A 15,000-nucleotide genomic window follows, 5' to 3' on the forward strand; every position below is an offset into this window, starting at 1 on the left:
AGCCCCACCTGCCCCCATCGCCCCAACAGAACGCTAATGCCAAGCTTAACATTTTCAAATTTATTGAACATCAAGTAACATCAAGTTGTATACATTCAAACTCAATAACATAAAATAACATCAAGTTCAATAATAAATAAAATAACTGTGCAGCTGTGGTATAACTTGCATCAAGTTCAATAATAAATCAAATAACTTGCATCAAGTTCAATAATAAATAAAACAAAAGTGTTATAACTTGCATCAAGTTCAATAATAAATCAAAAAAAGTGTTATAATTTGCATCAAGTTCAATAATAAATCCAAAAAATTGTTATAACTTGCATCAAGTTCAATAATAAATCAAATAAAAGTGTTATAACTTGCATCAAGTTCAATAATAAATCAAATAACTTGCATCAAGTTCAATAATTATTAAAATAAAAGTGCCACTTTGCAATCTTTGCAAAAAAAAAGGAGGAGCTATGCATTTTGGCAAGACAGGGAAGTGAACATGAGTTTTACTGTACTCCAGCATTAGTGGCTGCAATGAGCCTGTTTTGCACTGCACAAATCGGGGTTGCAGGCTTGACACTGCCACTGTTAAAACCTCATTGAGTTCGGGGCTGAGCTGCCTTGACGCGAGTGCTTCCCGGTGAATGACACAGTGTGTCCAATGCGCATTTGGCGCAACCCTCTTTATTAGAGCCTGCAGCCCGTTTCTTTACCCTGCCATGGTCTGTGCGCCATCAGAGCAAAAGCCCACACAGTTTTCCCATTTAAGGTTGTGTTCTTTGAGGAAACAGTCCATTATCTCGAACAGCTCATCAGCAGTGGCTCTATTTTTTATGTATTTGCAAAACAGAAAATCCTCGCACAGTGACTCGCCATTCACAAAACTTCCGCTTAGCCCCGCCCCCATTAGTTACTGTTGCTATGTATGTCAAACTTTCGCTCCTACCTAGAAATTTAAAGCCTACAGGAAAAATAAGTAATTTACATTTATTTATATAGCGGATTTCACAGACAGAATCACAAAGTGATTTACAGTGTGTATAGAAAATGAAAGCATAGTAAAAAAAAAATCTAAGAATATAATAAAAATTAAAAAAATTAAAATGTAAAGTGAAATTTCCTCCCGTTCCTCGCGCCCCACCTGTCATGTCTCTATTCCCCACCAGTGGGGGACGCCCCACACTTTGAGAAACGCTGCATTAGGGCATTCAGTACGTTCACATGTACTAAAGAAAACCAAGTTGTTGTATGAACTGTCCTAAAATCTCTGTGGGGGACAAACACGCCATTCTTTACATTATACACAGGATTAATAACGCCCACACTGTCATTTGAGGCCTTTCAAAGAGGATATTTTAATAGAATTTAAGACATGTTAAGGCCTTACATTGAAATAATTAGATGTAAGAGTTGAAGTCTATGAGCATAAACTGATGAAGACTACTTGGATGAGAGGCCAAACGTCTTCTAAGACAAAGTGAACAGTCCAGTTGTGATGGACTGAATGCCCTGAGAATAAAATGATATGTGGATGTTGTGCTTACTTGGACTGTGATGAAGCTGTGAGGACTCAGGTGGTTTGTCTTCATGCTCTTCAGTCTTCACAGAGACAACAGTCAGTGGAAACTTGGTGAGATCAGCCTCCTCCTGCCCTAGAAGACACTCTTCCTCCTGAGTGATCCACACTTCCTCCTCTTCCTCTTTAATGTGGGGGGGCTGCTGGACGTCTGTTGGGTAAATAAGTAAATATGATTAAGGGAGAAGAGAAATCGCAATGACATTATTTGTGGGGTTTTTTGTGTGTTAAAAGTGTGTGGCTCAACAACCAATAAAAACACAGGAAATACTTAATTTTGTCACAGCCACTAAAATTACTTTGAAAGTTGTACAGTGAGTACAAAACCAGGCTCGGAAAATTTAAGGTGAGGCAATTCGAAAAGCCTTCATAAGTACAAGCCAGCATTGATCGAGGCATTTCTACAAAACCCAAAAGCAGTGAAGTTGGCACGTTGTGTAAATGGTACATAAAAACAGAATACAATTATTTGCTAATCATTTTTAACCTATATTCAATTGAATAGACTGCAAAGACAAGATATTTAACATTCAAACTGGAAACTTATATTTTTCGCAAATATTAGCTCATTTGGAATTTGATACCTGCAACATGTTACAAAAAAGCTGTCACAAGTGGCAAAAAAGACGGAGAAAGTTGAGGAATGCTCATCAAACACTTATTTGGAACATCCCACGGGTGAACAGGCTAATTGGGAACAGGTGGGTGCCATGATTGGGTATAAAAGCAGCTTCCATGAAATGCTCAGTCATTCACAAACAAGGATGGGGCGAGGGTCAGCACTTTGTCAACAAATGCGTGAGCAAATTGTCCCAACTGTTTAAGAACAACATTTCTCAACCAGCTATTGCAAGGAATTTAGGGATTTCACCATCTACGGTCCGTAATATCATCAAAAGGTTCAGAGTAGCTGGAGAAATCACAGCAAGGCCGAAAATCAACACTGAATTGCAGTGACCTTCAACCCCTCAGGTGGTACTGCATCAAAAAGTGACATCAGTGTGTAAAGGATATCACCACATGGGCTCAGGAACACTTCAGAAAACCACTGTCAGTAACTACAGTTGGTCGCTACATCTGTAAGTGCAAGTTAAACTCTCCTATGCAAAGCGAAAGCCATTTATCAACAAGTCTCGTCTTAAGACCCACTTTTATTCTCTGGCTTTTAACACTACGTGAGTTGTGCGGTCCTCTGTGTTTTTAAATGTTTATTTCTATTTATTGGTTTAATTGATTTTACCCGTTGAAATCGTTTTAATCATATTTATTTTTATATTGTTTTTATATTTATTTAGTTTTTATTCAGTCTAAGGATAGTATTTGAATCTTGTTTTTGATATTTTTGTGCAGCACTTTGGAAACATTTTTGTTGTTTAAATGTGCTATAAAAATAAAGTGGAATAGATTGGATTGTTCTAGGCGCAAAGTGTAAAAGCCAGCATGTGTGATGGTATGGGGGTGTATTAGTGCCCAAGACATGGGTAACTTACACATCTGTGAAGGCGCCATTAATGCTGAAAGGTACATACAGGTTTTGGAGCAACATATGTTGCCATGCAAGCAACGTCTTTTTCATGGACGCCCCTGCTTATTTCAGCAAGACAATGCCAAGCCACGTGTTACATCAACATGGCTTCATAGTAAAAGAGTGCGGGTACTAGATAGGTCTGGAGTACGGGTGGGCCAGTCTCCCATTAAAAATGTGTGGCGCAATATGAAGCCTAAAATACCACAACGGAGACCCCCGGACTGTTGAACAACTTAAGCTGTACATCAAGCAAGAATGGGAAAGATTTCCACCTGAAAAGCTTCAAAAATGTGTCTCCTCAGTTCCCAAACGTTTACTGAGTGTTGTTAAAAGGAAAGGCCATGTAACACAGTGGTAAAAATGCCCCTGTGACAACTTTTTTGCAATGTGTTGCTGCCATTCAATTCTAAGTTAATGATTATTTGCCAAAAAAAAATTAAGTTTATCAGTGTGAACATTAAATATCTTGTCTTAGCAGTCTATTCAATTGAATATACCGTAATTTCCGGACTATAAGCCGCTACTTTTTCCCCTCGTTCTGGTCCCTGCGGCTTATACAAGGGTGCGGCTTATTTACGGCCTGTTCTTCTCCGACACCGACGAAGAGGATTTCGGTGGTTTTAGTACGCAGGAGGAAGACGATGACACAATGATTAAAGACTGACTTTTCATATACCGGTAGGCTGGTTATTTTGATAACGTACAGGCGAGCACTTTGTATTACTTTGCACCGTTGTATTATTTGTACTCTGCACGAATGCTGTTCGCCATGTCAAAGATGTGAAAGTTTGATTGAATGATTGAAAGATTTATTGTCAATAAATGGGACGCTTTGCGTTCCCAAACAGTCATCTCTGTCCCGACAATCCCCTCCGTGGTAGCAGGAACCCCTATATACTACGGTAATTACACATCAAAACCCTGCGGCTTATAGTCGGGTGCGGCTTATATATGGATCAATCTGTATTTTCCCCTAAATTTAGCTGGTGCGGCTTATAGTCAGGTGCGGCTTATAGTCCGGAAATTACGGTAAATTGAAAAGGATTTGCAAATCATTGTATTCTCTTTTTATTGACCATTTACACAACGTGCCAACTTCACTGGTTTTGGGTTTTGTAACTTTGCACTCACTGGTATAAATTGTGTAACCATTTTTTCTGTATTCCTTGTATTCCGTCACGTGACTTCTTCCCGGAAGTGACAACCAGTGGTGGTCAACCAAGCCAACATGGCTGTTGTACAGCAAGCAGCACGCAAACTATCTGACTACAAAAGAAGCTTAAATCTTTCTGCAAAAAGCACATACGAGCAAATGCAATGGAATAGATCCCTGTACTTTACCAAAAAAATATTTGTCGAGTGATATCAAGGATTTAAACTGCTCAAGTGGCCTCGTGATTAGAGTGTCCGCCCTGAGACTGGAAGGTTGTGAGTTCAAAACCCCGGCCGAGTCATACCAAAGACTATAAAACTGGGAGCCATTACCTCCCTGCTTGGCACTCAGCATCAAGGGCTGGAATTGGGGGTTAAATCACCAAAAATGATTCCCGAGCGCGGCCACCGCTGCTGCTCACTGCTCCCCTCACCTCCCAGGGGGTGAACATGGGGATGGGTCAAATGCAGAGGATAATTTCACCACACCTAGTGTGTGTGTGTGGGACTATTGTACAGCCTTTACCTTTAAACTGATACTGAGGGCGACTGTGTTGACTAGTTTGACACGTGCAAATGATTCAATGTCCAGTAGTGTGGAAATATGTTTGGATATGACAATCCGTTTATTTTAATCTATCAAAATGAAATCAAATGTAGTCTACAGAACATAATGGATGCTGACCTTGAATGGAACATTGTCACGGCAGCGAGACCCGACCACACACGGCCCGGTCGAAAACCGTTTGTGTCCTCCATGCAATCGCCCCCCAAAAGTGCTCCCACCCAAACCCAATTAAATGAGGTTACCATGGCAACCGCACCATAGCAACGGTCCCATCCCTGTCAACACTTCCTGGTTCTCAAGAGGAAGTGGGCGGAGCAATCTGCCGAAAAGGAAATCCAGCATGAACTGAGGCCAGCAATCAATTAGAGAAAACAACATAAAAACAATATAAACAAATAAGGAAATTTGGCTCCAACAACTATCGTTGGGACTAGAGATGTCCGATAATGGCTTTTTTGCCGATATCCGATATTCCGATATTGTCCAACTCTTAATTACGGATTCCGATATCAACCGATACCGATATACAGTCGTGGAATGAACACATTATTATGCCTAATTTTGTTGTGATGCCCCGCTGGATGCAATAAACAATGTAACTTTACCATCAATTGATTAACGTGGACCCCGAATAGGTTGAAAAACTTATTGGGGTGTTACCATTTAGTGGTCAATTGTACGGAATATGTACTGTACTGTGCAATCTACTAATACAAGTTTCAAACAATCAATCAAAAACAAGGTTTTCCAAAATAAGAGAACAACTTCAACTCCACTTATGGAAAAAAAAGTGCCAACATGGCACTGCCATATTTATTATTGAAGTCACAAAGTGCTTTTTTTTTTTTTAACATGCCTCAAAACAGCAGCTTGGAATGGTGGGCGGGGTTGGGGGTGTGGGGTGTATATTGTAGCGTCCCGGAAGAGTTAGTGCTGCAAGGGGTTCTGGGTATTTGTTCTGTTGTGTTTGTGTTGTGTTACGGTGCGGATGTTCTAAATAAACATTGATTGATTGATTGAAAGTTGTTTATACGGCCACCCTCAGTCTGACCTGTATGGCTGTTGATCAAGTATGCCGATCAAGTATGCCTTGCATTCACTTATGTGTGTGTGAAAAAGCCGCATATATTATGTGACTGGGCCGGCACGCTGTTTGTATGGAGGAAAAGCGGACGTGACGACAGGTTGTAGAGGACGCTAAAGGCAGTGCCTTTAAAGGCCTACTGAAAGCCACTACTAGCGACCACGCAGTCTCATAGTTTATATATCAATGATGAAATTTTAACATTATAACACATGCCAATACGGCCGGGTTAACTTATAAAGTGACATTTTAAATTTGCCGCTAAACTTCCGGTTCGAAACGCCTCTGAGGATGACGTATGCGCGTGACGTAGCCCGGGGAACACGGGTATGCCTTCCACATTGAAGCCAATACGAAAAAGCTCTGTTTTCATTTCATAATTCCACAGTATTCTGGACATCTGTGTTCGTGAATCTGTTGCAATCATGTTCATTGCATTATGGAGAAAGAAGCTGAGCAAGCAAAGAAGAAAGTTGTCGGTGCGAAATGGACGTATTTTTCGAACGTAGTCAGCCACAACAGTACACAGCCGGCGCTTCTTTGTTTACATTCCCGAAAGATGCAGTCAAGATGGAAGAACTCGGATAACAGAGACTCTAACCAGGAGGACTTTTGACTTCGATACACAGACGCCTGTAGAGAACTGGGACAACACAGACTCTTACCAGGATTACTTTGATTTGGATGACAAAGACGCAGACGTGCTACTGTGAGTATGCAGCTTTGGCTTCTAAACATTTGATCGCTTGACCGTATGTGCGCAACTTTTTTTTGCGTGTGTACGTAACTTTTTTAAAATATATAAGCTTTATGAACCTTGGGTTAGGTGAACGGTCTTTTGGGCTGAGTGATTGTGTGTGTTGATCAGGTGTTTGAATTGTATTGGCGTGTTCTATGGAGCTAGGAGCTAGCATAGGAGCTAGGAGCTAGCATACCACGTACCGTACCGTACGTGCGCGTCACGTACGTAACTTTTTAAAAATATATAAGCTTTATGAACCTTGGGTTAGGTGAACGGTCTTTTGGGCTGAGTGATTGTGTGTGTTGATCAGGTGTTTGAATTGTATTGGCGTGTTCTATGGAGCTAGGAGCTAGCATAGGAGCTTTTTTTTATCAGCGAGCAAAAGTTGCGAACTTTATCGTCGATTTTCTCTACTAAATCCTTTCAGCAAAAATATGGCAATATCGCGAAATGATCAAGTATGACACATAGAATGGATCTGCTATTCCCGTTTAAATTTTAAAAAATCATTTCAGTAGGCCTTTAAGGCACGCCCCCAATATTGTTGTCCGGGTGGACATCGGGAGAAATTCGGGAGAATGGTTGCCCCGGGAGATTTTCGGGAGGGGCACTTTAATTCGTGAGTCTCCCGGGAAAATCGGGAGGTTGAAACCGATACCGATAATTTCCGATATTACATTTTAAAGCATTTATCTCTCGTTGGGACTTGATTATCCGTCGGTCACGTTCCCAGACATGTTGAACTATTGTGCTCCAGACATCATTGTAAAAGCATGGAGGTCTACAACTTCTTTGTGTGTGGCTGGGTCAAGGACATTAGGATCAAGTCTCTCCCGGATAAATCATGCATCGTTTTATCTTGGGTGCGGTTGCATGTCATGATTTAACTTTGCCTCTACTGCCATGTTTGATGCTGTTGCATGCGCTGTTTACGACTGCCATGTCCCCCCCGTCTTTATCAAAATATAACTATGGATGTCAACATTGTGTATGTGCTGAAAGATTCATTTATGATTGTTTATCAAAATATAACTATAGATGTCAACATTGTGTATGTGCTGAAAGATTCATTTATGATTGCTGCCTTTGATAAAAGCTCAACTCTTTCAGGTTTTGGTCACATTTGCTTTATTTTATTCGGACAAGCCGAGTTGGTGCTGCTTGAAACACTCGTAGCAAAAATGTGTTTAAGAAATTCAGATAATATATAGATACTAAATACTTAAATGGGAAATAACCGTTAAAAGTATGTCAAACAAACCAAAACAAAGTGATCACTGCAAACTTGTGCTTTCATTGTAAAATCTTGCACTCTTCCGCCATTCTTGATAACCTCTCGGGGAACTCTGAAGAAATGTTTATCCTTTTCAAGATTTGAACGATTCGTACAGCTGAGAACAACACGGACATAGGGCATTTTTTTCTACGAGAAAAGCTAAATGGCGCATAGTACCCATTGGAAACAGAGCTAGCTTGACTACCACGCATATTTAGTAATTTATCTCTAACTATAACCTTGTAATGGTATAGTCTTAAAGGCCTACTGAAATGAATTTTTATTTATTTAAACGGGGATAGCAGATCCATTCTATGTGTCATACTTGATCATTTCGCGATATTGCCATATTTTTGCTGAAAGGATTTAGTAGAGAACATCGACGATAAAGTTTGCAACTTTTGGTCGCTGATAAAAAAAAGCCTTGCCTGTACCGGAAGTAGCGTGACGTCACAGGTTGAAAGGCTCCTCCCATTTCCCCATTGTTTACACCAGCAGCGAGAGCGATTCGGACCGAGAAAGCGACGATTACCCCATTAATTTGAGCCAGGATGAAAGATTCGTGGATGAGGACGTGAGAGTGAAGGACTAGAGTGCAGTGCAGGACGCATCTTTTTTTCGCTCTGACCGTAACTTAGGTACAAGCTGGCTCATTGGATTCCACACTCTCTCCTTTTTCTATTGTGGATCACGGATTTGTATTTTAAACCATCTCGAATACTATATCCTCTTGAAAATGAGAGTCGAGAACGCGAAATGGACATTCACAGTGACTTTTATCTCCACGACAATACATCGGCGAAGCACTTTAGCTACGGAGCTAACGTGATAGCATCGGGCTTAACTGCAGATAGAAACAAAATAAATAAACCACTGACTGGAAGGATAGACAGAAAATCAACAATACTATTAAACCATGGACCTGTAAATACACGGTTAATGCTTTCCAGCCTGGCGAGGCTTAACAATGCTGTTGCTAACAACGCCATTGAAGCTAACTTAGCAACGGGACCTCACAGAGTTATGCTAAAAACATTAGCTATCCACCTACGCCAGCCAGCCCTCATCTGCTCATCAACACCCGTGCTCACCTGCGTTCCAGCGATCGACGTAGCGACGAAGGACTTCACCCGATCATCAATGCGGTCGGCGACTAGCGTCGGATAGCGCGTCTGCTATCCAAGTCAAAGTCCTCCTGGTTGTGTTGCTGCAGCCAGCCGCTAATACACCGATCCCACCTACAGCTTTCTTCTTTGCAGTCTTCATTGTTCATTAAACAAATTGCAAAAGATTCACCAACACAGATGTCCAGAATACTGTAGAATTTTGCGATGAAAACCGAGCTTTTTGTATTGGATACAATGGTGTACCAATACTTCCGTTTCAACCATTGACGTCACGCGCATACGTCATCATACAGAAACGTTTTCAACCGGAAGTTTCGCGGGAAATTTAAAATTGCACTTTAGAAGTTAACCCGGCCGTATTGGCATGTGTTGCAATGTTAAGATTTCATCATTGATATATAAACTATCAGACTGTGTGGTCGGTAGTAGTGGCTTTCAGTAGGCCTTTAACCATAACTTAAATATAATAGAAAAAAATATCACTACTTAAAAACAGTCATATGTTTTTGTCATCATATAAAATAGTTTTCTTTATGATCATTTTGTTGGCTTTGCCAAAACATGTTTTACTATGTGGTGTTTTTATGGAGTATCTCCATCAACAATTCCTCTTTAGAGCACAACTCCCACATTCACTTGGAGACCATCTACGACACGCTGAAGGAAAGTCAGTCACCTTTATGTTCTTTTCATAAATCAAGTGTTGACTACTTTGTTTATTGAAAGATGATTGACAATACATGTTTTCTTACACTTCTTGATGCATGTAGGTCAGAATTAGCCATGAAAACTATGAATTATATTGATTACAATGTAAAATATATTTGGTGACTGTGTGACTTTTGTGTAAACATGTTGATACACATTGTTACACACTGAGAGGAACATCAACCTCTCATAAATATTGTGTGTCTGACAATGTCTCGTTTTCGTCCCCAAAAGACAATTCGCCTTCCTATAGACAATGTTGACGTATTGTCTCTTGTGCTCTCAATGACTGATTGGCCACTTGCTGGTCACGTGACATGCCCTGATTGTATATGTGCTGCACAGGTGCTAATAAATTTTTGTTCTTCCCTTTTCACATTACCTGCCGCCTGCTGCGTATTTGTTTGCTCCTCATTCAGTGTTAGTTTAGGTTCTTGGGTACCGTTCGTTTAACTCTGTTAACAGGTTATGGGCCCAGGTCGAGTTTACCCAAGAGGATATTTATTTTACCGGTGAGCCACCGAGATAAAACGGCGTGTCTTAGTTTTAGTAGTAGGCTACTACTACTAGCACCATGGCTTGTAGAGATGGAGGTACTGGTGGTGGTCGATGGTATCGACTCGTCTTTGACGGAGACGAAAAGAACTATGAATTATGGGAGACCAAATTTTTAGGCCACCTTCGCCTACAGAAACTAAGAGACACAATCTTGACACCGCCAGCAGAAGGAGCAACGGCTGCTGTCCGCGCTGCAGATGCAGAAAAGAATGGTGAAGCCTACGCGGAGCTCATACAATTCCTCGACGATAAGAGTCTGTCCCTTGTAATGAGGGAGGCAGCAGACAATGGGCGCGAGGCGTTGAAAATCCTGAGGGGATACTACGCAGGTAAAGGGAAGCCACGTGTAATCAGTTTGTATACTGAACTTACTTCACTGCAAAAGTTGAGCAGTGAAAGTGTGACTGAATATATGATACGTGCAGAGACTGCAATTACTGCATTGAGAAACGCGGAAGAGGTTTTGAGTGATGGGCTTTTAATAGCTATGGTTTTGAAGGGATTACCAGAATCATACAAACCGTTCTCAATCCACGTTACGCAGAGTGAGAGGACACTCTCGTTTGCAGAATTCAAGACAAAACTCCGCAGCTATGAGGATACAGAGAAACTACGCGGCACGACTGCATCAGAGGACAACGTCATGAAGGCCCGAGTTCAGCCGAGGGGCAAACCTGCTACGGCCAGTGCTAGTGGGACTCGCTGGACGGGGAGTGTGGACAATATTGTTTGCTTCAGGTGTGGCCAACGAGGTCACAAATCCACCTCATGTGAACAAACACAGTGGTGCAGCCACTGTAGGAGCAACACACACCGTGACGCAACCTGCAGACGGAGACAGAGGCGAGACAACGCCCGAGGGGTCTCCGAGGCAGTGGAGGACAATGACTACGCGTTCGTTGCCGGAGACATCCGACGCAGAGACATCCAAAGTGGACGCGGAGACATCCGACGCAGAGACATCCAAAGTGGACGCGGAGACATCCGACGCAGAGACATCCAAAGTGGACGCAGAGACATCCGACGCGGAGACATCCAAAGTGGACGCAGAGACATCCGACGCGGATCTGGTGTCAGAGGAAAAGGTCTGATGGTGGACACAGGAGCCACTTCTCACATCATCACCGACGTGTCAAGGTTCAAATCCTTTGACGACGGGTTCCAGGCAGAAACTCACTGTGTGGAGCTGGCCGATGGAACCAGGAGCAAAGGGGTCGCCGAGCGCAGAGGAGATGCAGAGGTGTATTTGGTGGACAGCGCAGGACGCCACCGACGCACAGTGCTGAAAGATGCACTATTTGTGCCTTCATACCCGCAGGACATCTTTTCTGTGAAAGCAGCTACTGCCAGCGGAGCAACCGTCATCTTCAAGGAGGGTGAAGACGTCCTACAACACAGAAACGGTACACAATTCTATATCCATGAACACAATAGATTGTACTATTTACACACAGTGGAGAAAAATGAATGTGATGACCAGTGTATGGGATGTAATGATTTACAGACATGGCATGAGATCCTAGGTCACTGTAATTATGCAGATGTAGAACAATTACAAAATGTTGTTTCTGGTATGACTATTAAAGGTAAAGTAGACAAGTCAACATTACAATGTGATGTCTGTACACAAGGCAAGTTTGTCCAAACTAGAAACAGGAAGCCTGATATGAGGGCCAAAGCTCCTCTAGATTTGGTACACACTGATTTAGCAGGACCAATAGCCACAGAGTCTAAGGATGGGCATAAATATGCATTATGTTTTACGGATGATTATTCCAGTGCAATGTTTACTTATTTTCTTAAAAATAAGAGTGACACAGTCCAAGCAACTGAAAAGTTCTTAGCAGACGTAGCCCCTTATGGGAAGGTCAGATGTATTAGGTCTGATATGGGTACGGAATTCACTGGTAAGAATTACCAAACACTGCTTCGTACTAATAGAATCCGACATGAGACGTCGGCACCGTACTCGCCGCATCAAAACGGTACTGCTGAACGCAGTTGGCGAACCTTATTTGACATGGCTAGGTGTATGCTCATAGAGAGCGAGTTACCTAAGTGTTTGTGGACATATGCAGTGCAGACAGCTGCTGTCATTAGAAATAGGTGTTTTAACAGACGCACTAAAAAGACTCCTTACCAACTGTTGACTGGAAAAAGACCAAATGTATCTAGAATGCAAAAGTTTGGGTCAACATGTTATGCATATAAACAGGACAAGACAAAGCTAGAGTCAAGGTGTGAAGAGGGTATTTTTGTAGGATATGACAAAAATAGCCCGGCCTACATAGTCTATTATCCTGGCACTCATAGAGTGAAAAAGCACAGACTTGTGAAATTTTCATGCAGGAAGATTACTGAGCAGCAGACTCAGACTGACACAACGCCTGTTTATGACGATGATGATGACTTTGGGGTGAAAAAGGAGACTAGGCATAGACATGCGAGTCCAGACCATGCACAGAGGAGTCCAGGTCGAGCTCAGAGAAGTCCCCATGTTCAGAGTCCAGTGACAAAACCTGAGGGCAGTCCAGCACAGGACACTACACGTTATCCTACCAGAGATAGGAGACCACCAGAATATTTAAAAGATTATACATGTGAAGTGGATAGTGATGACCAGACACATTTTAGCATGGACTATTGTTATAGAGTCATGTGTGATGTACCCCTGACCTTCAGGGAAGCTGTAAACTCAACTAATTCAGAAAAGTGGGTTAATGCAATGAATGACGAAATGCAGTCACTCAGAGAGAATAACACATTTACCCTGACCAACTTACCTGTGGGTAAAGACGTAGTGGGGGGTAGATGGGTCTATGCAATTAAGAATAACATTGATGGTTCTGACAAATATAAAGCAAGATACGTAGCTAAGGGATATAGTCAGAAAATGGGCGTTGACTATGACGAGACGTTCTCTCCTACAGCTAACTTGACCAGTGTCCGTGTTATCATGCAAAAAGCAGCTCAGGAGAACCTGATTTTACATCAGATGGACGTTAAAACAGCGTATCTGCATGCTCCAATAGATTGCGAAATCTATATTGAACAACCTGAGGGTTATAAAGAGCACTCTAGTACCAAACAGGTGTATCGGTTAGAGAAGTCACTATATGGTTTGAAACAGTCAGGCAGGAACTGGAACAAGTTATTACATGACTATTTATCTGACAACAACTTTGTACAAAACCTGACAGACCATTGTGTTTACATCAGAGAAACTGACAATGAAAAAGTGATTCTGATAATATGGGTTGATGACTTGATCATTGCTGCCAGTGATGAAAATGCAGTGATGAATGTAAAAGAAATGCTTAAAGCAAGATTCCACATGAGAGATTTAGGTCATCTGAAACATTTTCTGGGTATTGATTTTAGCCAGAGTGATGTATGTGTGAAAATGTCACAGAAAAAATATTCAGTAAAATTGCTTGAAAAGTTTGACATGGTGAATTGCAAACCTAGAGCGACACCTTGTGAACCAAAGCTAAATTACAGCCATTCTGAGCTCTTGTCAGATGTAAAATTGTACAGAGAAGTAGTAGGAAGTTTGATCTACCTGAGTACATGTACAAGACCAGATTTAAGCTTTGTAGTAAGCAAATTGTCACAATACTTTAGTAATCCAACAGAGGAACAGTGGGTTACTGTGAAACATGTGCTGAGATATCTAAAAGGTACAACAGACAAAGTTTTGTGTTACAAATATTGTGAAAATGGTTTGAGTCTACATGCTTACAGTGATGCCGATTGGGCGACTGACGCCACTGATAGAAGGAGTACAACTGGATATTGTATAAGCTTGTGTGAAAATGGTCCTTTGGTTTCATGGAAGACCAAAAAGCAACCAACAGTTGCACTGTCAACATGTGAGGCAGAATATATGGCCTTAGCTGCAACTACACAAGAATGTATGTATTTAGTCCAACTTTTAAATGGCATTGATGGGAGTCAGTCTGCTACACCAAAGGTTTATGAGGATAACCAGGGTGCAATTGCATTAGCCAAGAATCCTGTAAACAGACAGCGATGCAAACATGTCGACATAAAATATCATTTTGTCAGATCAGCTGTGAATGATGGTAAAATATGTCTACAATATCTTCCCACAGATCAAATGGTAGCAGATGTAATGACAAAGCCTGCAACCAAATGCAAATTGTCGAAATTCTCAAGCTTTATGTTTGGAGAATAATTCATGTGATTTATGACATGTGATTTTTGATTTTGTTTCAAATGTTTTTATTTTTATGATGATGTTAACAGTATGAGAGCTAGTGGGAGTGTTGACGTATTGTCTCTTGTGCTCTCAATGACTGATTGGCCACTTGCTGGTCACGTGACATGCCCTGATTGTATATGTGCTGCACAGGTGCTAATAAATTTTTGTTCTTCCCTTTTCACATTACCTGCCGCCTGCTGCGTATTTGTTTGCTCCTCATTCAGTGTTAGTTTAGGTTCTTGGGTACCGTTCGTTTAACTCTGTTAACAGACAATCTATTTAAGAATCGTGTTAATAAATAAATATGACGTTAGTAAACATGTGAGAGTAAGAAGTAAACAAACCTGTTCTGTGTAACACAACTTGATGTTTCTTGAAAACAGCGTCCAGTAGTTGATGTTGTCGCTCCTTCTCCTCTTTTGTTGGACAAAGTTCCTCCTCGTACTCTGCTGTCGTTCTTTC

The 15,000-nt window shown here is 41.4% G+C and overlaps 1 protein-coding gene across 4 annotated transcripts in view; it reads right to left on the reverse strand.

Annotated features, from left to right (window-relative positions):
• LOC133640679 (zinc finger and SCAN domain-containing protein 2-like) overlaps positions 1–15,000 on the reverse strand; it is a 16,791-nt gene that overhangs the window by 1,371 nt on the left and 420 nt on the right. The window contains exons 1-4 of one of the 4 annotated variants that reach the window (XM_062034236.1): positions 14,883–15,000; positions 14,726–14,813; positions 11,491–11,700; positions 1,539–1,721 (exon numbers count right to left, since the gene is read on the reverse strand). The exon at positions 14,883–15,000 is cut by the window's right edge and continues 18 nt beyond it. In XM_062034236.1, the coding sequence (XP_061890220.1) occupies positions 1,539–1,721; positions 11,491–11,623 (316 nt within the window). In that variant the 5' untranslated portion in view covers positions 11,624–11,700; positions 14,726–14,813; positions 14,883–15,000. The remainder of the gene's footprint in view (positions 1–1,538; positions 1,722–11,490; positions 11,701–14,725; positions 14,814–14,882) is intronic. The other 3 variants (XM_062034237.1, XM_062034238.1, XM_062034239.1) reach the window with 3 other exon arrangements.

The sequence above is a fragment of the Entelurus aequoreus genome, linkage group LG23 (assembly GCF_033978785.1).
Source record: "Entelurus aequoreus isolate RoL-2023_Sb linkage group LG23, RoL_Eaeq_v1.1, whole genome shotgun sequence".
NCBI lineage: Eukaryota > Metazoa > Chordata > Actinopteri > Syngnathiformes > Syngnathidae > Entelurus > Entelurus aequoreus.